Source organism: Xenopus laevis, chromosome 3L (genome assembly GCF_017654675.1).
Source record: "Xenopus laevis strain J_2021 chromosome 3L, Xenopus_laevis_v10.1, whole genome shotgun sequence".
In the NCBI taxonomy this organism is placed as follows: Eukaryota; Metazoa; Chordata; class Amphibia; order Anura; family Pipidae; genus Xenopus; species Xenopus laevis.
Genome location: NC_054375.1, coordinates 55427226 through 55455099, shown reverse-complemented (window position 1 = coordinate 55455099; position 27874 = coordinate 55427226). Strand labels below are relative to the sequence as shown.

Genomic DNA, 27874 nt, shown 5'->3' with positions numbered 1-27874 from the left:
AGGATACAAACTGTGTGTTTCTGGCAGAAGCTCCCTGCAGTTATAGCCTCTGTCTCCATTACTGACAGCATTGGCGCCCACTGTACATTTACTGCTGAGAGGAAGCACCACAAGAACGTACAGCTCTTATCACAGGAGGGTTTCACTTGAAAGTACACGTGTAATTTTGTTTTAAACTGCACAGCTACATTTTTCACAATAATGCCTGTATGTAAATAATTGTATTTTTGAGCTGTTTTTTTCCCCCTAGACTTCAGTTGTAGATATATTAGATGTATTATTAGAACCTACCCTGCACATGCTGCTGAACACACTACAAAAAGGTCACATGACAACTGCCTAAGTTACTAAATGTTTCATCAGGTTAGAGTGGTGTTCAAGAGCTCTCAATGATATCTTGTTTTCTACATTGAAGGAATTTTTTATTGACTTTTAATTCAATTAAGCACTACAACTGGGGATGCTTCCCATGTGACCCTTTGCTTTTCACGAGTTGGAGAATGAAATGTGGGTGGTTTAATTAACTAATCACTATTTGTCTATTTATATACACCCACATGTATGTTCCGTGTGCTTGACAAAGGGGTCCGCCCCAAAACATTGCATCGCCGTCCGCACCTAAGGTGTTGCATAAGTCCTGTGTGCCATTTCATTTGTAGTACCTTGTATAGGTATCAGGGGATTTGGCCTTGTGACTTCAGTATGGATGCACCGAATCCAGGAATTGTTTGGGATTTGGCCAAGATTCGGCCTTTTCAAGCAGGATTTAGATTCGGCTGAATCCAAGTGCCTGGCTGAACCAAATCCGAACCCAAAAAATCATGACTTTTTGTCACGCAAATAGGAAAGTCAAAAATGTGCTTTGCACACATGTTATCTTCCCCCACCCCCCATTTCCCTGATTTAAACATGCAAATGAGGGTTTGTATTCAGTACAGTATTAGGCCAAATCAATCGCAAAGGATTCAGGATTCGGCCTAAAATAGTGGATTCAGTGCATTCCTACTATTCAGCTGCTTATGAAAGATTTGACATACAGTTGCCAGAATGATGCCCACCCCAATTCATATCTGCATGGAGTTTGTTCAGATACAGATTGAGCAGGGTAGGAAACCCCACTGGCCAGTTACTGTATCAGCCTCTGGGTACAGTGCAAGGACAGCATATTCCTTCAAAGGGTATACTTAACAAATGTATAAACAAGCCCCATAATATTCTATAACTGACCCAAAATGCTGAACATTCAAATCTGCCCAATTAGACTTAACATATATAAGACATATATATATTGGACAGAAGAGAGTTTGTTTTCAATTTAAGTTTGTGAAACAAGTTATAGTCCCCAGGTATTAAGGACCTTAAATGTTTTGCTGCATTTCCCACTAATTTCTAGTTACATCCCTACCTTCCACTCCTGCCAGTCTAGTTCCAGTGTTTTCCTAAACCTGTACAACATCTCTAACCCCATTAACCAATGTGGAACAGCCCTTTAAGCTATCTAACATGATGCTCTTTCAGTCAGTCATGGAGTTATACCACCAACAAACGCTTTCTCTGGGCAGATAAATCCTTTTTCTCCCAATGAGATTCTATTTGTTCAGCCGACAGTTTATTTTACACTGGAAAAACCAGCCACCGTGTGATGAGCGATCCATCAGCCACTTAGTTGACTATTACAATGGGTCTACAAACAAGCAGACAAAGCTTGCGTGAGTTTTCCAGCTGCTCGAAAAATTAGCTGTGCAAACAAATAACAGAGAAGTTGTGTCACACTGGTTGGATAACATTGATTTAAATAGGCTTGCCTGTTCTCCTGCACTGTCCTGCATGTAAAACCTCCTCACTTTCCCCAGCTCCATCAGCTATCTCAAGTCATTTTCCAGTCTTGGTATTCCCGTTGCTATAAATCTGCATTGAAAAGTATACTAAGCTACTATAGGTCCAATTCAGTAGTTTAACTAGATACTCCTGGGTCCCTGAGCAAGGCACCCCCAAACCTTGAGTAAGGTGGCCTGTTAAGCCACAGTGCTGTCTCTAATCCAGTAAAGTTTTTAATAAAATACATAAAAACCCCAAGCAGCACTTGGCCAGCATCTTCTACTAATTACAGCATTTTCACACTAGTAACAGGCAGAAATACCACAACTATTACAATCCAGTGCTATTTTTTTTTTTTTACCAGAAGGGTGTGACAATGCAAAAATAGGTGACTTTCCTATAGGTTAATGCCAATATATATAGAAAAACATGGCACATGCCTGCCATTGGGGGCAACACAAATTTAAAAGAATAAAAAAGGAGCACAGCTAAATTCAATGACATGTCAGTCCCGCACTGATACTGATACAACAAGAAATAATCACGTCTAAAGGGATGTGATTTCAATATTTACCTCCATTTTGCAGCCAGGCATGGAACCCTAAGCTGCGTGGACAAAACACAGTACACATATGAGCAGTAGCGGAACCCATTGTAGCCGCGTGTGTTTGTGGCACATAGTTTGCTACCTGTCAAACATTAAATGAAAATGATGCTCTCATTAGCAGGTGCAGTTTACTCTGAATCAAGGGAAAATAAATTTTCTCGCAGTTCTGCGGAGTATTACAATCAGAAAGAGCACCAAATGTATATGCATTAATACCTCCATTACCCTAAGCAATACTGCCTGTCCATTTGCCATTTGTACCGTGCTATGAGAAAATCATTACCTTACACAATTTTATTCCCTTTAAGTTTTTGTTTAAAAATCACCATCTACATATGACCCTAAGACCAACCTTTTACCAAGATTAGCATTCACCAGTACCCTAAACAATACAGGCTGGAACTGAACGTGCATATCTGTGCAACTACTCTGTGTATATTTTTATATTAAATAGATATTGGAAATCCCCTCAGAATACAATTGCATATGCATGCCTGTCACTATACACCATACAACCTTCATCACTGAACTTATTGACTGTCCTAGCATCTGATTTGACACGTGGCAGGTTCACATATCCTAGTAGCCCAAGTAGCACCAGATCAGTGAGAGACTGGGCACATTTGATCCAAAAAGTGGATTGTTCTTCAGAGAAAGAATTGCTCTCATAGCAAAAAAATTTTGAGGTCTTGTCAAGCCACCGCAGTCAGTGGTTTCCAGCACAACTTGCATATGAGATATAAATCTCAATGTGGCTTTGTAAAATATATTTATACTTAACAAAATGCAGTTTTCTTGCAGATATTGATCATCCCATGTATGGAGTGACCCTAAAAGCAGTTCTGTTACACCTGGTCCTTGGAAGAGACTCCAGCAGAAGGTGAATTCTGGACAGACAGACACAATGTTCATGCTGACTCCCCGGAAACACTAGACCCTGTAGTTTTCTTCTTGGGCCGTGCCTTTGTGTTCTTAGGCTGTGCCTGCCAAACATAATAAGCACATTGTGATTAACGTAACAAATATCACTGCTCACAATGAGGTAAGACTTCCCATTAAAGTAAAACAATATCCACAGAAAGAATACTTTACCAACAGTTTGCCCAATGGCACATGCTACTAAAAAAAAGTATATTTTTATGAAAATGGTTTATTTAGATGAAGCAGAGATTTACATATGAGCTGTTTTATGCAATATATTTTTATAGAAACCTACATTGTTGGGGGGAATAGATTATATAGTATAGTATAGTTGGGGGTAAAGGTTCTAGTTACCAGCTCCCTACAGCTTCCCACAAACACAGTTAGGAAAGGGATGCTAGAAGTTCCTCTGATCTAGACACAAACTGAAATTATATTTACATGCTAATATGAGAACAGAGACCCAATGGAGCAGGAGCCACAGCCCCATGATGCCCTCGTTATTCCAGTTGTCTGTAAACCGCTTGGCTAAGTTCTGTTATCATAAAACAGATGCAGTGGAAACAAGAAGCAAAACTCAAGCTGACTCACATGAAGGAATTCCTTACAATAATACACAGTGGAGATAGGGCGCAATGGGCATGACTAACACCCTGTGAAATGAATCACACATTAGTCAGATGCAAGGGATATGTCACGTAACCAGGCCCTATCATTTATCGCATTCCTGAACAGCAGAACGTATGATCTGCAAACAAAGGTAAGTGCTACCCAGAAAGGCAAGCCTTGTACAGCTTCATGATTAACATGAAGCTGTACAGAGGCTTTTTAACTCATTTAATTTTCACCTAATTCTACCCAGTTGACTGAAATGAACAGCAGGGGGAGATGTTGTTTCAGAGTCATTAACAACTGCTAATATTTTAAAAACTAGAAAATTGATTTTGCAGAAGAACGCCAAGAAACTTCACATTCATTTGTTTGAAGGGTTTATATTTCTGTTAATGATGAAGATAGACAGTAAGGTGTATTGGCAGATATGTATTCTGAAAAGCAAGTAGTCTCAGTTATACTACAGTAAAAGTCCAGCTTGAAAAACTCACCTCCACTTTTGTCACCTTTTTCACAGTTTTGACACTGGCTGTACGCTTTGGTACTTTCTCTATGGCATCTTCATCTGATTGTTCAGGTTTAACATCTGGTTGTTCTCCGTCTGACTTCACAGCATGGTGCTGATCCTCGCCAGCTGCACAGATTGTTGGCACTGCAGGCAGAAAGAGCTGTTAGCAGGGAGAGGATTGTTTCAGAGATACACACAATCATTTGCAACCCATGAGCAATATCTAAAGCAGCATCCAAGGGTGTTCCAAGCCTTCTTCTATGGAGGTTAATTGATTTGATCATTCAGAACAATATTTATAAACGCTGTATATAGAAGCATATCAAACTTACACAGAGTCCATGGAGGCAGTGACAAAAACCCAGGTTATGGGTTAATAAGAAATTCATTATGGGGTCTGATTTATAACATATTTGCCCAGTGTTGATAACACCCTATTATGTGTCAGTTTTGAAACCCTGAACCTATATCTATACTATTTGTTTTCTTCCAGCACCATGTAACACAAACTGGAAAAAAGCATTGCAAATTGTTTCCTTTAACAAAATGTCTACATTGGTTATTTGTGGAGCCATTGGAGCTACGTGTAAATACTACTGGGTATAAAAAAGATAAAGCAATCAATATCTCTCCAGGAAACTCTGATATCAGTTCACTCCTCTGTTCTATATTTAGTGACTGTATATTGTTAAACTATGCTTTTAGTATCCTGGTATACATTTCCCAGTATGGCCTTGGCCAGATGATTTAAGCCACCAGTTCTTAAACAAAAAGTTGAAAAGGAAAAAAGCGCCTTTTTGACAAGGAAAATATTTTAATATCTCCACTTGAGTAATACATCTTAGATAAAACGTTTACTCAACAAGCCTAATTTACAAAGCCTTGGACATGGTCCAATGTGTAAAAAACAAGCACAAAGCACCATGTTTTTTTTGCACTGTGCACCCTGACTTACATTCTGCACCATAAGGCACCACTCTTGGAACTCCCAGAATTGAGCATAAACAATTGAGTTCTGATCGTGCAGCAGTGATGTCTGCAAAGCAGGTGGTAGGTTGTAAGGAGTAGGATAAGTTATGTTAGTTAAGTACTGTTAGTACTGATGATGCTGTTGAATAGGGGAAGTCCCTGAAGGGAGGTTATATAAAAAAGAGAGATGGACATTACTTCCACTTTGGCTAATCAGAGTGATAAGAGTATGGTGCTGGAGAGCCTGAGGCTTGCCACATCAGAGAGGTACTAAGGAGAGTGTTAAGTAGCAATAGGGTTGGTTAAGCTAGCTGCAGATGAGCTCCAACGAGGAGGCAGAAAAGGACCAGTGCCCTGGCAGTAGCTAGCCCAGATAGGGACCAGAGAAAAACATGGACTAGGTTAGATAGGGCCTAGTACCTCCACACAAGGTGGATCCCAGTGCTGAAAGTCTATTAAAGGTTACAGTATCCCTGACTCAAGGAGGAGGCAGGAAAGGCTGGCAACCGGTGGGGCCTAAAGCTCAGGCTCCAATTTGTGCCTGGCAAGTAACACTGTGGATGCTGTACCGGTGACTAATAAAGTTTTCTTGAGTTCAACATGAGTCATGTGGAACTGACATCATCTATTGTACATTGTATGATGAGAATGTGACAGACAGAGATGCATAAACAGGAGTGCAAAAGATGAAAAATCTGTTTATTAGCTTCTAAGTGTGTACTACAATCCCCAGTTTTGAGATGGTCGTGAGGATTGAGAGTTGGCCAAGATGTATAGGGAGCAACTAGACACCACACTACTAGGTAGGCATGGGGGCAGCCCTTGGAACACCACCTGTAATGCTAATAATTTAGACATGCAAGCTAGTGAGCGGGTAAAAAAGGCTTACAACCATGTACATTATGTCTGCCTGTGGCAATAAATAAATAAATGCTGAAATGTAAATGCAGTTTAGTCATTTCTTTCTTCTTTGCTAAAACAAGGTACAGTAGGAAGATTTTAATCTTTTGCACTTACACTCCTGTTTATGCATCTCTGCTTGTCACATTCTCATCATACAATGTACAATAGACTATGTCAGTTTAATTAAATATCACCCTCTTTATATTTTACTATTTGTATAACATCATCCTCGTTCTGCATGTCTGAAAGTCACTTTGTATTATTGCCATTATTATATGTAAACTTGAATACCCCCAAATTGCTGGTTGTAGGTTATATTACCTTAAGGCAAAGAGCAATTCCCACTATCTTTTGTATGCAAAGAAGGTGCTATTACTCGGGGGAGAGTGCAAACCTCCTGCTGAAGTACTATTTACATATGAGCTCCAGCCTATAGAAGGATTGCCTAGCCCCCAGCCCAGCTAAAAAGATGGATTAGCTCTCCATGTTGGCACAATCATGGAGTCCACAGCTAAAATTATGGGGAAGCGGCTAAGGTTTTTTTTATTAAAAAAAAAAAAACAACAATGAGCCCCATACCTGGATCTGCAATGGTTTCTACCAAGCCAGTGGACGCACTACAGGTGCGGGGCTCCGGACTCTGTAAATGAGCAACATCACCATCCTGAATCAACGTCAGGTCCTGCATGCTGAAGCTGCGTAACTTTTCAGAAAGGACCCCTTGACCCTGGTGAATAAGGGCATAAGGTAGAACGTAAGTGTAACAACATTTTATTTGAGATTATTTCAGAAAACTAAAGGGAATATATTAATTAGCAGGGTATACAAAATTCTGAATTTCACAGACTAGGCCATGGCCATTGGCCATTAACGTGACCAGTACAAATGAATAATGAAAGCTGGATTTCTATTCTGAAGTTCACATTCACATATTTGTAAATAAAGCTTCAGATAATGCAACATATATATTCTGAATACATTCTGCCTGATTTAGAGAAGTCATTTGAAATCTCCAGCAATTACAATTCTTCCATAAATCAGTTAGCCAATGAACTGTATCAAATGAATGCAAAACATAGAATTGTTTTCCTGGACAAAGGCTAAAACAGTAAAACCCCCATACGTCACAGAAAACACAATCCAAGACAGTACCTTGGTAGCAGCTGTTACGGCAGCATTCGCAGCAATATTCAAACCTCTTTTTCCAACCCGCATCATGGTTTCATAGCTCTTGTCCCTTGCCTGAGCGATATATTCATCAATTTCCTAAAGAGTTATTATAAGAAAGGAGATTATTTCTCACATTACAAAGTAAGCTATGCAGGACTCAATCAACCTTGTTCTCTGTCATGGAGGGGAGTCATTATGCACTGCACAGGGTAGCCCCGACTTAAAGATTAAACAAGTATAATAACAGCTGACCAATGAATGCTACCTGATAATTGGCTGCTATAAATTATTAAACTTAGGGGGCCCATTTACTTAGCTCGAGTGAAGGAATAGAGGAAAAAAAACTTCGAATTTCGAATGGTTTTTGGCTACTTCGACCATCGAATGGGCTACTTCAACCACGACTGTCTTTTTAAAAAAAAGAGTTCGCCACCTAAAACCTACCGAAGTCAATGTTAGCCGATGGGGAAGGTCCCCATAGGCTTTCTAAGTATTTTTTGGTCAAAGAAAAATCGTTCGATCGATGGATTAAAATCCTTGGAATCGAACGATTCGAAGGATTTAATCGTTTGATCTATCTATCTATCTATCTATCTATCTATCTATCTATCTATCTATCTATCTATCTATCTATCTATCTATCTATCATCTATCTACTGTATCTATCTATCTATCTATCTCTTTTGCAAACATTGGGCACAATATGTCATCTTATACTGTAATTTGGAGAAAAAATGTCAGGGCAAAGTAAAATTTTTGCTCCAAATCACTTCTCTAACATCTTAATGAATGAGCTAATGGAAGAGAAAATGTGAAGAATATATAGAGTTAAAATCTCTGGTTGTGGCGCTACCAGTTCATCGATGCTCTGTACACTCACCTTTTCTTTGCAGGACAATGTTGGGTGGACAAACTTCCTGTATAGTACACTGGAGCCTTTTGTGTAAGGTGAGAGAAGCCAAATCACAAATGCAATTTTCAACTCAAAATAGAACGGAAACCTGCCAGGGAAAACGGTATAATTAAAAATCATGCACAGGAGGTTATAGCTCAACAATAAAAATAAGGTCAGATAAAGCTAACCCTTTCATACTTTTTAAGTGTAGGTTTCATTGACTATCCATGACCATCACACCTCAGGACTTCAAATAATTATGAAGAGTCAACTAAAATTAGGGGAAAAGGGGAAAGAAAAGACCTGACTGATTGCTACTGGCAACTGCACTTGTGCTACATAGCACCTTTGTTCATACATTTCTGTATCCTGTATCTGTTGTTGAAAGTGAACTCTGATAGCATGACATTTGATTCTCTCAATCTTTGTGGGTAGAATCATAATTATAGGGCATCACTACTAAGGGTGTGCGGAGGGGGTGCCCTTGGGGCTTGCTGGAGCAGCAAGAAATCTTATCTCAGGCAGCAGGACAGGGGGAACTTTTTGGTGCGTTGCCACATGGTTTTATAGAGGAGGGGCCTGATGTGAAGACCCACCTGCACCCAGGCCCGCCGATGTATATGATACGCGACTGTTCTGGATTCTGGAAAATGGCAGAGATTCTGCTGTAAGATGTAATAGACATCTGGTTGGGGGATGTTTTGATCTCTTTGTATTTGAAATACCAGGGTCTATTTTGAATCTGAGTCCAGACTTGCTATAGGGGTAGCAGACCCCACAGCTGTGGAGGGACCTGGGGAGAGGTGAGCCCCAATAAGGTCTCCTAATCTACTCCCAATTTAACTGTACCTCTTGGCCTCCAGCACCTGGGGTGAGGTTTGCAGTTCACCTAAGGGATGAATGGGCCTCCCTGGGATGGTGGTGGGGTACTTTGCAGGGGGCTCATAGATGCAATATTCTTCCCTTGTCTGTCAGTATTAACTAAAAACTAAAGGACAGCTTTCCAATGAAACTGTGTAGTTTCTAATTGGCTTCAAAATAAATTGCCAAAAGTAGCCCACAACCTGATATTACTAACCAGATACATGGCTATCCTAGTCCCATGGGTAAAGATTTCCACCTGTGAGACTTACCAAGCCTGGGAGCCCATGGCAGTGACTGACATGGAGTAAATGCATATTGAAAAAGCACCGAGAAGTTGGAATTAACCTAATTATAGACTTGTATTCCAACAGTAACTGAGAGATCTCACATTCAAGCCGTAGCCATATGGTGTGGTTTGATGACAAGGGGCATGTTGCTTCTGAGCAGATAATGAGCAGCTTCACAGTGACTTAACCTTATCTGCTTCTAGCAAAGACAATGCAAATCAAGGGAAATAACCAGTATCTCATGTTGTTGGGAAAATAAACGCTTACAATACTCATAGTTTCACACAACAATTATTTGATGTCAGATATTAACATACGTGCAGCATAAATCATATTCTGGCACAAAGCAGTCAAACGCATTCTGATGAACTGACACAGGCATCTGAATAAGGGTATAGGGATTTTTTAACCTTAAAAGCAATACTGAATTCTGAATGCATACTGTCCAGTGAGTAACTGGACAGATCATGTAAAAAAAAATTTCAGTGGGTAATGGTATTTTTGACAAATATATTTGAAAAACATTGTTTTCACCCTTTGTTAAACACGCCTTTAAAAATCCCATAGAAATGAGAGAGGTGGTATTTCACTCAAGCAGACTGTGGCAATCTCTAACTTCACTCTTTGATAAATATACCCTTAAGTCTGCCACTCACTATTTATGAAGTTCTCACAGCATTCTGACAGTTGGAGGCTGATTTATAAAAGGTCGAGTGTTAGGGTAGGGACACACTGGACGATTTGTCGCCAACGTTTTAAAAAAGTAAATCGCGGCGACAAGACGATCGTCTTTTTTGAACAGATGATTCACAGTGACTATTGGCACAGAGTGATTTGTATCCCATTACTCTGTGCGGTACGTGCTCCACCCAAACCGGAAACGGTTTGTGCTTCCCGCTGTAACCTGGCGTCTTTACGTTCTTGCGTCATTGCGTTCGCATTGTAATTTGAATACAATTGCTGCTACTTATCTGTATGTGTGTGCGTGTCTAAGAGATTTCAGTGCTTTTCTAAGTACATGCTATTTCTGATAAATCGCTCGGAAAAGGGTCTCAGTGCGTTTTGGAGTTACAGGCGATTCACAAACGCGCTGTGGGCACAGGAGCTGGCGTCTTTCATTTGGTTTTGTTCAGAGACAAAACGAGCGATATGTCGCCGCGATTTGCTTTTTAAAAACGTTGGCGACAAATCGTCCAGTGTGTCCTTACCCTAAGAGTTTGTTTTTTTTTACCTCAAATGAACTCGACCTCGAATGGTATCTTACTTAAAGGGGTGGTTGACCTTTAAGGTAACTTTTAGTATGTTATAGAATGGCAACTTTCCAATTTGTTTTCATTATTTATTTTTTATAGTTTTAGAATTATTTGTACTAGAACATCAAGCAAGCTGTTTACCTCTTCAAATGGTTGCAGGGACATCTGCCATTGACTACAGAACCTAAAAAGGTTTTAGGTGGTGTATTTTTGGATTCCAGCTATTTCTAGGGTCAAGGTATAATAAATCTCGAATAGTCTAGTTTTTCTCGTTTGATTCAACGTTTTTTTTTGTAACCAGAAAATGTAAATTTTGACCAAAAAATACTCGTGGAATTTTTGTGGAAAACACAACTCAAACATTAATAAATCTGCCCCTTGATGTAAACACTTGCAGAAAAATGCTTTCCCTGATGTGACTGAGAGCGTCAGGTTCATGTCAGATCAGCGCTCAGATCAGTCCTTCCCTCCAGCTGAAAGCACAGCTCCATACAGCACATACCCAGGAGACAGCCACAGTGATATGCAGGGCAGTGTCTCACTTTTTAGCCCCATTTAGCAATGATATACTACTAGTATATTTTAACCCTTTATTTGTCAGGCTGTGCAGCCACCCTGGGGCCATGAACTGCAATGCAGAAATTATTTTTTTTATATTGCTCATAGTTAAAAGGTTAATGACTTAAAAAAATACAATCTCAGCAAATTAGCAAAAGTGATCCTAAGCCTTTGACCTCTGCATATACTAAGGCTATGTACTCACTAGGGATGCACCGAATCCAGGATTCGGTTTGGCTTTTTCAGCAGACTTTGGATTCGTCCGAATCCTTGTGCCTCGCTGAACCGAATCCTAATTATCATATGCAAATTAGGGGCGGAAAGGAAAATCACATAACTTTTTGTCACAAAACAAGAAAGTAAATTTTTTTCCAACTTTTCACATGCAAATTAGGAATCTTTCATGAAGGATTCATGAATTCGAGTGCATCCCTAGTACTCACACATATACACACACACAGTCAGTCACAAATAATACTACTAGGCAACACAGTCAACCATCACTGTAGTATATTTTAAATATAACCAGGATGACAAAGGGCAAGGGAATAAAACCTGTAAAATAACGAGCACATAAGTACGAGTAATATACTCTCTCCACAATCAAGTTACCTTGATAACAGGGGTAAAAAGCCTATGATTTCCTTAAAATAATATGATTTCCTTCAGTGGGGTGAAGGCTGATGGGAATGGAAAAGGTCAGGTAAGGAGCTAACAGCCATGGGATGCCCAGGGTGTGTTTCTGTGTACTCACGGAAAACTTAAAGAAAATGTGTACACAGTGGATGTGGATGTGGCTATACAATGTCTATATATTGTATTCAGTTAAGAAAACCTGCTGTGTATATTTCTATACATGTAAGTTAAGGATATGATTTTTTATGAAATGTACATTGTGCTTTTGCTGGACATACTTTTTAGTGCATCTATATGCTGAGGCTCCCAGATTAACTGCACTCAGATACAGTTCTGGGTGGGTACATAATTAGGGATGCACCAAATCCAGGATTCGGTTCGAGATTTGGCCAAGATTTGGCCTTTTTCAGCAGGATTCGGCCGAATCCATCTGCCTGGCCGAACCGAATCCGAATCCTAATTTGCCTATGCAAATTGGGGCGGGGAGGGAAATTGTGTGACTTTTTGTCACAAAACAAGGAAGTAGAAAAATTTTCCCCTTCCTACCCCTAATTTGCATATGAAAATTAGGGTTCGGATTCGGTACGGTATTCGGCAGAATCTTTCACAAAGGATTCGGGGGTTCGGCCAATTCCAAAATAGTGGATTCGGTGCATCCCTATACATAATGAATTAGCAGTTCCAATAACAGCCGAAGCAACAAAAAGTGGACATGCATGTGTATGTTTACTCATCAGAGATGGGCCAAGAGGTACAGAAGCTCAAGGCTGCCCAAAGCCAACTTCTGCCCTAGATACCACTGCATTCTTACTGCCAGCTTCCCCCTCAATTACCTATGTGCGCTGTCTACCTTCCCCAGTGCAACACACAAAGGGGCTCAGTGCTGTAGGACAGTATGCAAACTATAATTGTTCCTCCCCCTCCATCTAAGGCACCTGTCTACCCCTAGTTCCATCTCTGCAACTCATACGGTATCTGACTGCTTTCAACATCTCATATTGAAAAATAGGTCCTTTTAGGCTCTCAACATAATGTCTTTCTAAAAATAAAAAAAAACACTTTTCATTTTTTGAAAAATGGAGCAATAAAACTAGTTCTATATTTTTAGAATAAACTAGTTATGAATTAAACATGGGATTAGATCTTCTCAGAGCTCAAATCTTTGTTTGCTTTATCTAGTTCTGTCCAGCTAATATATTACAAAAGTCCTTCCTGTATGTAAAGTATTTCATTTATTACAATATTAACAATGAAAATATATACTAAACTGGCCAAATGATCCTAATTAAAAAAAAGTCACAGGGGTGTAAATACACAGGAAGCAGACCCTGCGGCTGTAGGGGGGCCCAGAAGGTATAGGGGGCCCAATGATGCCCTAATTACTGATCAATTTTAACATGTATTATTTTGGATATGGATATTTGGATATGTTTGGGGCCCTAAAATTAATTTGCTGTGGGCCCAGTAACATCTAGTTACACCACTGCATTCAGTGTGTCTAATTTACTATAAGAGAACAAGTTAATGGAGAATGCAATGCAATAAAATTAGGATTTTGAGGTGCAATCACAAAACAAAAGTGTCCAATAACAGACAAATCAATGGTACAGTAGGCACAAAAATGAGGCAGCTTTGAAATAATTGTTCCCTTCTCAGGAAAAGCCTTTGTGCATCCACTACTTGTATTTACTTTTTATTGGGCAAATTTTCACTATATGTACACATTGTACATGTGTGTGAATGTAAAAGGGACCTTGGATTGTAAACCCCATGGGACACAAATCCCTCATGTGAATGCTATATAATATCAATAAAGTGTTGCAGAATGTCAGCTATATATATAAATAAATGATAAAAATATTTACACACACATGTCTTTTGCATCCTCTGTGGCTTACTTGCCATGTTCTCTTTGCTTCCCTAGTTCAGAGTGCCTGTAGATCTCTGACAGTCTCATACCAGGGTTTATTCTTGTTTTATTCCTGTCTTTATTTATTCATGAAACCCGACTTACAAAGCAGTGCAATCCATTACTTCTTATGACAACAATACATCAAAATCTTTAAAATGGACTTACTAGTTCAAGAACTCAGACCCCCTGTCCCTCTAGCTGTATATCATTGCTGGCTAAATGACGGCCCTCTAGATATTGCTAAACTGCAACTCCTAGTACCCACTAACAAATTTGTTTTATTGTGTAGGTTTTATTCTTAAATTGCACTGTTTACACTGTAAATAATTCACTTTGCAATATAAAATTTCACTTCTGAACCAATAAGTGTATTTTTTTTTGGTTGTAATATTGGTGTGTAGGCAGCCGTCTCAGGTCATTTTGCATGGTCATTTGATTTCAGAAAGAGCCAATGCTGCACTATGGAACTGCTTTCTGACAGGCTATTGTTTCTCCTACTCAATGTAACTGAAGGAGTCACAGTGGGACATGGGTTTTTACTATTGATTGCTGTTCTTATATCTACCAGGGAGCTGTTATCTGGTTACCTTTCCATTGTTCTGTTATTTGGCTGCTGGGGGGGGGATGATATCACTGCAACTTGCAGTTCAGCAGTAAAGGGTGACTGAAGTTTATCAGAGCACATAACCGAGGGCACCTGGGAAACTAACAATATATCTAGCCCCATGTCAGATTTCAACATTAAATATAAAAAAAATCAGTCTGCTCTTTTGAAAAACGGATTTCAGTGCAGAATTCTGCTGGAGCAGCACTATTAACTGATGTGTTTTGAAAAAAACATGTTTTCCCATGACAGTATCCCTTTAATGCCTAACATTCATGGCAACTAAACCCATTGATAAGGATCCACTTGAGGGATTTTTGAGGCCTTGTTTCATAGTAGAATTAAGAAAAGGAACTGGGTTTGGAAAAAGTCTAGGACTGGATCATTATCATAACGTGGGGTTGGTTGACAATTATGCATTGATGTGAATTTACTTTGCATTAACCTAAAGAGCAAATAGGAAGTGTAAGCTACACTGACACACTGTACATGCTGTGTTTATAAATATACATTGTGACCAGCCCTTTAAGCATACAAAACAAAGCATTACTTACCAGGAAAGGATAATATCAGTAAGAGTTTCCGCCGTTGTGAAAAAGGCAAACACAATCCAGTACATCATCCATTTTACCTGCAAAACATCAACAACCTTCATTTTGAACAATGCCAATGTCTGTGGGCAGTAACCTGTCATTCACATAAGTGCCAGTCTTATGTCTCATATATTGGTGACAAACTACCAATACAAAACAAGTGCAAGGATGCCAGAGTTAATCTGGCCATAGACGTGCAGATTTTATCCTTATGTCAGATGATCGATCGAATGTTGCTATCTTCCAACCTACAACTAACCATTCAGATTAAATAAAGTAGTAAAAAGAACAAATCAGACGATGTTCTGGCGTCCAATTCGGCGCACCACGTTCATTGTTCGGCGGTGGTTGGGGACCCTTGTACTAAATGGCCGATCGTCATGGCACAAAACATGTCAGGACGATCCACATACAATCAGAAAATCATACGAAGCTCTGTTTCGTAAAGACTTTATCTTTGTGTCTATTGCCAGCTTAAAGGAAGGTATTTTTACTTGGGGGTACCAAAAGTTAGGCACCCCCAAGTGATCACTTACCTGACACCCCGGCCCGTGCACCTATCAGGAGAAAACTGCACCAGCCAGCGATTCTTCCAAAGAGCACCACGGAGCGATCGTTTTCCTGTTTCTTCTTTCTTTAAATTTCCTGGGGCAGACGCATGAACAGTAGAACAAAATAACCGGCTTTTTTGTTAAAGTTCAGCTTTTTGCTCTACTGTGCATGCACAGCCGAGAGAAGAACTTTTGGCACCCCCAAATAAAAAGACCTTTCCTTCTCCTTTAAGCCAAAATAATCATGCAAATAAGAAGCTGCTGGTAAGAATTAAACCCAGCACAACTAGGTGGCCCACTGACAACTGGGCCCTCGTGCTGCAATCATAGCTTCTCTATTTTCACTAATAGTACCCACACTTTGCATAGCAACATGTGGTTCTTGTATCTAAAAGCTAAAGGGTTAATTCTGCACATTTCAGCCCAACAGAATCATTCATGTGTTAGTATATTGCATTTCCTGCAGAGTGATCTGAACTGTAAGAAATACATTTGTTATGAGCTGAAACATAACCCCCTACTTTATGAATCCAAGACAATAGGGACAGATCAATGAGATCATAACAAAACGTAAACCAGTTTCAAGACATCATTTCATTGTGGGGAGCTCTGTTCTTGTATTAGATCTAGTATCCAAACAGCAGTAAAATGAATGCTCCTCTATCTTAAAAGAGGAAAATTCATGAGAAAATCAAAGGTTACTGTGCATTGCTGGGCACTGGAGCCACAAGCTTGGCTATAAGACATGAACCAAGGCTTTGTGTTCTCTTCAAAAAAGCCCAAATCGGTGCATTAAGAACAGCTTCAATAAAACAAAACACAGAAAAGAACCTCTTACATAAGAGCTGTTGCCATAGCAACAGTTGTCAAGAGAGCTAATGAAGGCAGCACTTTATCAGCCCCTTCTAAACAGTCTCAGTTTCTTAACATACGATTTATGGCGGCCAAATTTCCATCAAGTTAATGTCCTTTACAGAACTCTGCAGATAGATAGATGCTACAGCAATTATTCCTTGCTGATAACGCTCCTCACAATAACATATAAATTACCATTCAGGTTTGGAAGACGGAAGGCAAAAAGGCTCAAGTTATGGCTTCTTTCTTTCCTCCTCTGACACTCTGTATATGTTACCCTGTACCAAAGAGGAACACTGAACGTGGTGGTGAAAGCCAGTTCATGAAGGCAATATAAAATATATAATAAAGATTCTAGGGAAGCACATACAGTATGTGCCAACAACCTCTTGCTTCCAGTCATTCCAACCCCCTGCTCTTACCTTTGTTTTAATCGACTTTGCATGTACGATTTAGTAATATATTAAAAGTTACATTTCATTTCATATATGAGTTATCGGAATTAATAGATGTGTACGTGGAGCTCTATGGGTCTACTTTTTCCTCTATTTCTGACTAATACTGTCATATCAGGCAATGCACCAGAACCTCTAATAACTGTTTTAGGGTTAGAGATAGGGTCTAGGATGGTCATTGCATATGCTTTACACTTCTCTCTACCCTTATCAATCCACTTAAAGGGGTTCAACTTCAAACACTTTTTCAGTTCAGTTGGTTTCAGATAGATCACTAGAAATAAAGACTTTTTTCAATTACTCTCTGTTTTCTTTTTTTGACCGTTTTTCTCATCTTGAATCGTAAACGTTAATTTTTCACCTTGTGTCTTATTGAAGCAGCTCTGGGAGGGGGGTCGACTCTTCTGTTCTAAATTTATACATTTGGTCGATACATTTGTTATCTTTGTCCTTGCTGAGCAGAATCCCTGAGTTTCATCAAAGGCAGCTGTTAGAATTGATACAATAGTTACTAATACTCCACAGATGCTGCTGAGAAATGTAGCAACTAATGTAGCAACTAAAAGTAGCAAAATTGTAACAGTTCAGCTGCTCCTGGGTCACTGAGCTGCCAGACTGAAACACCAGAGACAGGAACGTTAAATTTTAAACTTCAATTTTGGGAAAGAGGTAAAAAATAAAAGATGGAAAGCAATTGAAAAAAGTCTTTGTTTATAGTTAACAATCTGAAAACAACTCAACTGAAAAAAGTGTTTGGAAGGTGCACAACCTTTTTAATGACCGACCGCTTATTTGCTTTGGATTAGTCCACTTTCATCCTGGAATACTGGCTGCCACCATATTAGTTATGCTTCACTGTAGGAATGGTTATTTGATCAACCCTATATAGTTCAGTTGTGCAGTGGAAAAAACAACTCTGCTATTACTGCTATGATGAAGGGAAGTTCATATTACCCAATGTGTAAAATCTATAAAAGGAGTTCTGTTTTTTTTTTCAAGAGTTTTGGTTCAGCAGTTTTTACGTCTTCATGATGTAATGAGGTAAAACCACTGCAACTGAACATTAGTAATTAGTAATTTGTTCATTGGTCATTTTGAAATTCTTCTATGCCAAGTAAAACCAAAAGAAACTCATCTAAATATCAGAATATGACAGCTGGGCAACTATGAAGGGGAGAAGGGGTGGCATGTGGTAAAACTGTAGAGTGTCCAGTCATCACTTTGGTCCAAAAATGAATATTTAGTATTGTTCTGAATAAAACTGTTGGCCTCAAGTCACAAATGTATGAGGTCTAGTGTTTCTTTCTTTTCTGGTGGATCTGCAAGTAAACTTTCATTTGATTTATGAAGTGGCCAAGAAGTACATTGGAAACATAATTATATAAATAAATCATGGAATTCATTTGGAATGTCAGTTTAGGTGGATTCCTGTTAGCAACATTTCCGTGCTGCATACTATATACCAGAGTGTTATGTGAATGTGATAGGGTGCTTAGATTGTAAGATCCTATGGAACTGCAACTGATGATAATCGATCTCTGTTTATTGACTAAACATGTCCACACTTATGCATAATAATTCCACTGGGCAACATAATCCATGTACTGGAGCAAAACAATGCATGTCCGGGTAATACTTGACTGGGGAAGGACAAGAAAGCTATCAAAGTGCAGGTATTCTCTCCATAGGCACCCATAATCTATTTGTTTATGGTCAGTACAAAAGTCAAATTAATATAAATGAGATAGATTCGAAGAGGGGTGGCTAATGCCTATGGACAGCCATAGGCTTCTAATATGTATATTACTGCTTTTGCTTCAGTTAGGACATTCCTGCAATACAGAAACACTTTTTATGCCGCTGAAAGACCCATGTAATCTATGTAACACATTTAAATCAATGTTTAAAGGGGTAGTTAATACTTCTGCACTGAACTGCTCAACCAAACTATACTTATTTGTTGTTGTTCTACAAATCCCAGAATGATGTGAGTTAAGGTATGCTGGGAGCTGTAGTCCTAAAGTATGATAAGAGCTGTTGCCCAACAACATCAGGGTTGTATTCTTAAAGAAATATTGCACAATAAAACGTTTCCAAAACTTGCCCCCAAATCACTAAAATGCAAATAGATCCTCCAATGTAACTTATACATGGGTCTACATATACAAATCTCTACATAGTCGCTGGCTGCTTTACAGGAAAACAAACAAAGCTGCTCGAGGTCAGGGAAGTAAGGTGGGGAGGGCTGCTGTTTCAAAGTATGATCAGTTTCCCTGCAGAGCAGTTAGGGACCGTCTACCCAGTGGCGTAACTACCGAGGAAGCAGACCCCGCAGTTGCGGGGGGCCCGGAGATACAGGGGGCCCGGCGGGGCCTGCTTCCTCAGTAGGTGGATTGCTGCTCACAAACGGAACCTCTGCAGGCAGTGCTGGGAATGCGCCGATTGTGTCCAGTCGGGCCCCACATTCCACTTCCTCCCCCAGAGCGGAAGTTCAAAAGCAGGAGTCACGAGACTCGGAATGTGTGATTGGTGCTAGACCAGGATCATCAATCACTGTGTGGACACCGTACCGCCGATGCTGGCTGATAATCGCACCGACTGCCTGCTGCTGCTGCTGCTGCTGCTGCTGCTTTGGTGAGCAAGACTATGCGCAGAGAAATTGGGGGGGTTAATTGCCTTGTAAGACACACGTACTGTATAGTGCTAACCATCAACTACTTCTTTCATTTAATTTTACTTTTAACCCCTAAAAACTCTTAATGTCTCTTTGACCCTTTAGTTTGCTGTCTCATATATTTTTAAATATTGCTGCAATAACTTTCCCCTCCTCTCCATGCTCTGCCACCCCCCTTTTGCACTAGATACTGCATCTCATAATATTCTCCAGCTCTCAATAGCTTGCGATTGAGCTAGCTATGAATTATTTTACTGGGATGGGGACGCTTACAATAAATTAATTAAAAGTTGATATAAACAAAAAAATAAATAAAATGTTCCCCAAATTAATTATTACTTTATTAATTGAACATATCAAATAATGTTTTAGTCAAATTACAATTTGATTAAATGAAATGCAATTTATAGAGCTGATGGAGTACTGATGTGTATGAAGTGTGTGTGTATCATACATACTGTATACAGTAGAACCCCCATTTTAGATTTCTCAGGGCACCAGAAAAAAAAAGTTGTAATATCCAGGATAATACAGTGGTACTTGGTTTTTTACTAGTTAGTGTTATACTCATATCTACCAGTTATCTAATTTAATATGTCTATTCCATTTTCATACAAATAAAAATGTTCACTATTATATGAATTTCCTTGATTTTCCCTGTTGGGCTTTCATTAGTAAATGATGGGCCTTGAGATCAGGTTCTCTGGTGGGCCGCAGGTGCGCCAGTCCGACACTGTGTGCTCTTAAAAACAAAGAAGTTTTTTTTTTAACAGCGCACACAGTGATTGATGATGCAGGTCTGGCACTGATCCCATCTTCAGTCTCCTGCTTTTGAACTTCCTGTGTTCAGGCTGTATGGGGTAGAGCAAGGGGAGGGTGACAGGAACAAGAGCAGCAGAAGAGCCACTGTGCCATCCTTCTAAAGTTCTGGGGTATTTATATCTGAAATTAACACTGTGCCATCCTTCTATAGTACTGGGGTATTTATACATGGAATTGCTACTGTGCCATTCTTCTATGAGTTGTGGAGATGTTATACATGGAATTCTCCCACTGTTTTGTGCAGAGGGGGCCCTGAACAAACTTTTGCAGGGGGGCCCTGGCATCCGAAGTTACGCCACTGCGTCTACCTATCTGCAGCTGTCAGAGCAAGTAAAACGAAGGGGGGATTTCATTGCATACAGTCAAAATTATTATAAAAACGGTACACATTTTTTAACTAAAGTATATCGGAGATAGATTTCTTTTTCATTAAAGAAAGTAAAAATGGGCTGTTATTTTTTTGACTTCGTCCCCTTTAAATTTATCCCCATGTCTGATTCCAGTGTAACATAAAGAAGCCAAAAATGACACAGTTATCTCTATGTGTAAGATAACAGCAAGACACCTGATATGGTGCTGGGAATCAGCATTGTCAATGGTCAAGCCATCTGCAATTATAATAAAGTTTTTGATCAGCAAAATTCTTATTGTTGAATTATCTTACGTTTTAAGGAAACTTCTTTAGAAAACTGGAGGGGGGGGCGCTATGGGACAGCTGCAGTTGGGTTTACAACCCCTTTAACATAGTTTAATATGTTAAATATCCTTTAGCCTAGTTCAGAACCATGCAGAAATAAATTCCAGCAGAAAAATAAATTCACTAGAGATAAAGAAATTATATTGCATGTGATATTTCCACTATATTATATATTCAGAAAATTTGTTCAGAAAAGATATTGAAGTTTTGAAAACTTACATATTCTTTAACATTTTTTGTCTTGACTGCTTTGTATGATGAATACGCTGGATATAATGTGCCAAATATCAACCTAAAAGGATGACAAAAAATAGCTAAATAAGTTAAATATATATAAAATCAAGTTGTATACAGGTATGCTCCAATCGTGCTATTCATTAGCCAAACCCTTTAAAATACACAAACATATAAATACACCCTGGATGACAAAAGCAGACATGTGTTTGTAAAGTGTTCAGAGCATTGACCAGTTCTCAATTTGTCTTTTTTCAATACAAATAAAAAAATCTTAAATATGCTATCATAAGTATTAAATGACCATACTTTAATATGCTGTTAACATGCAGACGTTTTAATCCTACAACTGCCTTACAGTGCAGCTCTTTGTAAATATAATCAGTGGTTGCAATGGCTGAAAAAAGATGGAGGAATGGGATACCATGTCACATTTTAGCAACCTGCCACAAATATTTGTAAGCCCTCCAACATTAAAAGAAATTGAGGGCTGTACACATTTATTTTTTATGGCCACACCCAATCCAGTACTTCAGTTTCGGTTCGGTATTCAACCGAATATCTCGCAAAGGATTCGGGGGTTCGGCCGAATCCAAAATAGTGGATTCGGTGCATCCCTAGTACTGACCACTCCCACTTTTGTATTCATATGTCACTCACTATATAAATGCTTTCTTCTGTCTGCAATGTAAATGTATACAATGACTTCCAGAAACAAAGGTTGCAATGACCCACATCATTTAAGATTTTGGTGACACCAGGCAACACCCAGCATATGACAGCACTCTGACCCCCAGCATAAAAGAGCTCTGTGACTACCTCTGGCAAAGGGGGCCTGCAATATTATTATTATATAATGACCACAATTGCATAAATATGATACTGAGTAGACACAGCAGTTTATGATATAGTAGTCCTAGCATTTCGCTAAAGAGCAGCCCTTTCCTGGAAGTGCTGTGCAGGTGCCCATTTGCTCACTGCCTTCATCTTCCAGGTAGCCAGATAACTGAAAACGTGCCTGTAAATTGCTATATGAATTTCCCACACTGCCATTGCACAGCTCTACCTTGACTATGGAGGCAGATTATAATCTAGACCAGTGATCCCCAACCAGTGGTTCGTGAGCAACATGTTGCTCACCAACCCCTTGGATGTTGCTCCCAAAGCGGGTGCTTATTTTTGAATTCCGGGCCCTAAGGCATGTTTTGCTGCATAAAAATCAGGTGTACTGCCAGACAGAGACTCTTTTAGACTGCCGGTTCACATAGGGGCTACCAAATAGCCAATGACAGCCCCCCAGGAACTTTTCTCATGCTTGTGCTGCTCCCTAACTCTTTTTATATTTGAATGTGGCTCAAGGGAATAAAAGGTTGAGGACCACTTATCTAGACTATTGATGTGGCCATGGTCTTGGGTACCACAATGCACACAGCACCCCAATAGATGATTATGATCCACCAAAGTGTGAACTGCAGTTTTCAGATAGTTGTACAGATCTTCAATAAAACAGAGATCAGAGTTTTTCTTGGGACATTGCAATTCGCCTTTTTACCTTGAGATGTTGCAATTTTAATCTGGCCTTGTGTCTAGTAACATTGCCCTACTGAAAAATGAACTTTCTACAATGCTTCAGTTTTTTAAGAAGAATGAAAAATGGTTCTCTTGCAGTATTTCCCACCACACATTCTTCCTTATCGTTTAACTTAACTCCTTTTACACCTGCTGGTGTCATGGCAGACCCATATCATCATTCTACCACCACTATACGTCTCAGTAGGTGTGAAGTCTTGTTGAAGTTCTGCCTATTGCTGTAATGCACATGCAAAGAGCCAATGGTTCTAAGAGAGCTTAGTTCAGTTTTAGACCAGCCCTTATTTCTGATTTTCTCAGATTCACTGTCATCTGGTATGGTGCCTATGGATTGGAGAAAAGCTGATGTTATTCCAATATTTAAAAAGGGATTACGATCTCAGCCTGGCAATTATAGGCCAGTAAGCTTGACATCTGTGGTGGGCAAATTATTTGAAGGCTTGTTAAGGGATCACATTCAAAATTTTGTCCTAATGAATGGCATTATGAGCAACAATCAGCATGGCTTTATGAAGGATAGGTCATGTCAGACGAATTTGATTGCATTTTATGATGTGGTAAGTAAGATTCTGGATAGTGGGGGGGCAGTAGATGTGATCTATTTGGATTTTGCCAAAGCGTTTGATACTGTGCCCCACAAACGACTGCTTTCTAAACTAAGGTCTGTTGGGCTTAATGAAGTCGTTTGCACATGGATAGGAAACTGGCTACAGGATCGGGTACAAAGGGTGGTTGTTAATGGGACATTCTCTACTTGGAGTAAGGTTCTTAGTGGGGTCCCCCAGGGCTCAGTATTGGGTCCACTTTTATTTAACTTGTTCATTAATGACTTAGGGGAGGGTGTTGTAAGTAATGTATCAGTGTTTGCAGATGACACAAAATTATCCAGCCCAATTAATTCCATCCAGGATGTGGCATCCTTGCAACAGGATCTTGACAAACTGGCAATCTGGGCAGCTAAGTGGCAAATGAGATTCAATGTTGATAAATGTAAAGTCATGCACCTGGGATGTAAAAATATCCAAGCCACTTATACCCTTAATGGGACTGCACTAGGAAAATACATTATGGAAAAGAACCTTGGAGTCCTTGTAGATGATAAACTTGGCTGTAGCAAGCAATGCCAGTCAGCAGCATCAAGGGCAAATAAGGTCTTGAGCTGTATTAAAAGGGGCATAGAGTCAAGGGAGGAGGGGGTCATTCTTCCACTGTATAGAGCACTTGTAAGGCCCCATCTAGAATATTCCGTACAGTTTTGGTCTCCATCACTCAAACAGGACATTATTGTATTAGAGAGGGTACAGAGAAGGGCAACTAAGCTGGTAAAAGGTATTGAAAATCTTAGCTATGAGGAAAGACTGGCCAAATTGGAGATGTTCACGCTGGAGAAGAGGCGCTTAAGGGGTGATATGATGACTATGTATAAATATATAAGGGGATCATATAACAATCTCTCTAATGCTTTATTTACCAGTAGGTCTTTCCAGCTGACACAAGGTCACCCATTCCGATTAGAAGAAAAGAGGTTCCGCCTAAATATTCGGAAGGGGTTTTTTACAGTGAGAGCTGTGAAGATGTGGAATTCTCTCCCTGAATCAGTTGTACAGGCTGATACATTAGATAGCTTTAAGAAGGGGTTGGATGGCTTTTTAGCAAGTAAGGGAAGACAGGGTTATGGGAAATAGCTCATAGTCCAAGTTGATCCAGGGACTAGTCCGATTGCCATTTTGGAGTCAGGAAGGAATTTTTCCCCCTCTAAGGCAAATTGGAGAGGCTTCAGATGGGTTTTTTGCCTTCCTCTGGATCAACAAATAGGTAGTTAATAAACAAAAAAAAAAAAAAAAAGGTTGAACTCGATGGACATGTGTCTTTTTTCAACCTTACTTACTATGTTACTATGTTACTATGTATGTTCTTCAAATCACTAGGAATTCTGCAACGTGAAAGAGCAATAACCAACCCAATACACCTTAAAGGTGAAAGGTAGCAACTGAACTCACTGAAGCCTTACAAAATGTTTTTTTCTATAGTCTTTTTTTGTTTTTTTTACTAACACAAAATATAACATTTAAAAAGTTCTATTTTTAAGTTTCAGTGCAGGATCTGTCATTCAGGTCTGAATACATATCTATGTAACTATGGGCACAAGTATAGTAACAGCCATACAGACTGCCACAATAACTATTGAGGAAAGATACGGTAAGCACCATCCCTTTCTAACTTAGGTGATTTAATCTTGTAGTTCATAGATAAGGGATGAATATGAGATCAATCATTTCTTCTTGCTGTTTCATTGTGGAGAGAATGAAAAAAAACAACCAAAAAACGACCTGGACAGGGAAATGTCCCCAGTAATCTGTCTTCTGTTGGCCATATAATAACCTGATTAGCAATTCTGCTGTAGCACACATTTCTGCTGACTGGACTGAGGCCAATATGGCAGTGACCACACGTCAAGTGCAGGCCACAAACGCTGCTGTACAGAAATCTATAATGAGGAGCACCAAGCTGCAGCTCCCTGTCTGAACTACTCATCCCAGAAGCTCATGCAAGCCACAATAGAAGCTGGCAGGTTCTGTCATCTTTTAAAGTGCTTGCGAGCCAAAGTTTTTTATACTCCAGTCCAAGGTAAAAGACCTTGAGGCAGCCTACACTGATCAAGTATGTGCATAAAATAACATAATAAACTCCCCATCTAATATAACCGGTGGCCACACTAATTGCTCCCTAAAAATCATCCCCCTTGCTACAGAAGTCCCTTATCATGCTGTATAATTATGTTAATAATAATAAATGCTGTAGACAGAAAGCTATTCTGCTGTAAATGATTTGGAATTAATTACATATACATATATACACACACACACACACACATCTAATAAAGACTAACAATAAGGTGTATTTTAATAATGCATAATAATAATAGCAATGTATTTGTTTGCAGCATTTATTTCTTCCCTTATAGAAAATGAACCCGGTTCTGATGAGTAAGGTGACTAGCATCCCATAGGAATACTTATGAGAACAAATGCCTGTGCACTTGTTTCAATCTAATGCCCCACTGCAAATCTCTAGGCAGAGGTCGGCTATAGAATTCCATTCTTCTTCATGGCCAACATATGCACCATTACTGTATGGGAGAGGAGTGTTGTCTTGGAAATATAATGAAGCTATAATCTAGTCTTTCATACAAATCAGGAGATAAATGCTGCTAGAAATCACTGGAGAGATGTAGCCCTTCCTTGCATGTGTCTAGTGACTGCCATTGTCAGTGGCAGGAGCTGGGCAGGATGTTGTCAGTCAGGGGATTGAGCCCACAGCAGTACAGTGAGTATATATGTTTATTATGATCATCAGAAGTGACAGATAGAGTGCTACTTACACTACCAGCCGGGAGATGATCCAGGACACCATGGTGCAGCCTGTAGCAGATTTACAGCGGCAGGAGGTCAGAGGAGGGGTCACCCGGCTCAGGAACAATCCGATGTGTTGGGGGTGAGGCTCATTGCAGGGAGATAGGCAGGAATGAAATGCCCGGAGCCGGTTGGACCCTGAGACAACCTCTATGCAGCAATCCGGGAGGAGGGGCTGAGTGTTAAAGGGTTGGCGCGATGAGATACTTCATGTCGGAGGACAGGAAAGCGATGACGTTTCTTCCAGCATCTGTGTATGTGCCGGGATATCAGCCAACCTGTGCTCCTTGTACATTAAGCAACGCTTGTCGCCTCTGGCTGACATGGGATTCTGGGAGTGTTCTGTCTACACAAAGAATATCCCCCTCACTTTTACCTTGTTCAGGCGGATTAACTCTTGCTTTGCTAAGGGACCACGTGGGCTGAAAGTGGGAAATAGTTTATTTACCGAAAAACAAATAAAGAAATTTCCGGAATGGGTGTTTTTAACCACAGAAAAAAAAAACGTGTGAAAAACAATGTCATATAAACTGCACATTTATAAAGCCGTGCGTTTTATTTATTTGACGCGGTCCGGGCAAATCAACAGGGACATTTCAGGGGGCCCAAGTGCATTTCTGTGGTATTTGTGTTAAAAAAATACCGAAAAACAAAGAGAGAGATTGCTATTGTTCACATTTTTACACAGAAAAGTTTTAAGGCAAAATGGGCGCCTTTAATTAAATCCACAAGGAAAATATACGATATAGGAAAATATTTTTCCATGTAACGCTTGTATCTGTTCATGCAGCACCTACCATTTATTTATTTCTATACAGCAAATGTACACGAGAAATGGTTTCATTCTATATTCCTGAAAGACATTTGGCTCCTCTTCTTTTCTAAGAACTAAACCCATAGTACTGGACAGAGCCATCCTTTATGGAACCTGTGCCTTGTTGCAGTTTGAATGGCTGCAGAACAGCTTATTTATATAGACTGTAGTCATGTTTCTGAAGTAAACACACAGTGCAGGGTAACCATACATTGTATACACTGTATTCCCCATGTTCAACATTCATCTATTGTTGTAATCATGGAAAATCAATGTTTTTTTGTGGAGCTAATCAGGGGAAACCGGAAGACTGAGGCTCCTTGATGTTTGGTCCTTGCAAGGTAGATAATTCGATTACCAATTAACAACCCCCCAACCTCCCACTGTTGGCAAGTAATATTAACTGGTGACCTGTTTAAAAGTAGACAGTGTTGGACTGGGACACCAGGGGCCCACCAAAAAACCTTTCGACAGGGGCCCACCAAAAGTTTTTAGACCAGGGGCCCACCCGCAGTACTATTTTCTTCCTCACTCAACCTCTATTCACCTAGTCTGTTTTCTTTACATACTATAATCTATTATTCCACCTATTTAGCCACTTTGTTCTCATAGAAATAGGGAATGACATGAAATAGGCCAAATGTTTAGCAGCATGAGGA

At 39.7% G+C, this 27874-nt stretch overlaps 1 protein-coding gene across 1 annotated transcript; it reads right to left on the bottom strand.

The window, feature by feature from the left end:
- Window positions 1–243: 243 nt before the first annotated feature.
- Window positions 244–27693, bottom strand: reep2.L (receptor accessory protein 2 L homeolog). Its single transcript, XM_018252291.2, has 8 exons — window positions 26371–27693; window positions 21384–21456; window positions 15072–15148; window positions 8389–8509; window positions 7491–7604; window positions 6918–7065; window positions 4450–4610; window positions 244–3408 (listed from the first exon to the last, which is right to left on the bottom strand). Exons 1-8 carry the CDS (start codon window positions 26400–26402, stop codon window positions 3334–3336), a joined length of 801 nt encoding a protein of 266 aa, XP_018107780.1. The 5' UTR covers window positions 26403–27693; the 3' UTR covers window positions 244–3333.
- Window positions 27694–27874: the final 181 nt, after the last annotated feature.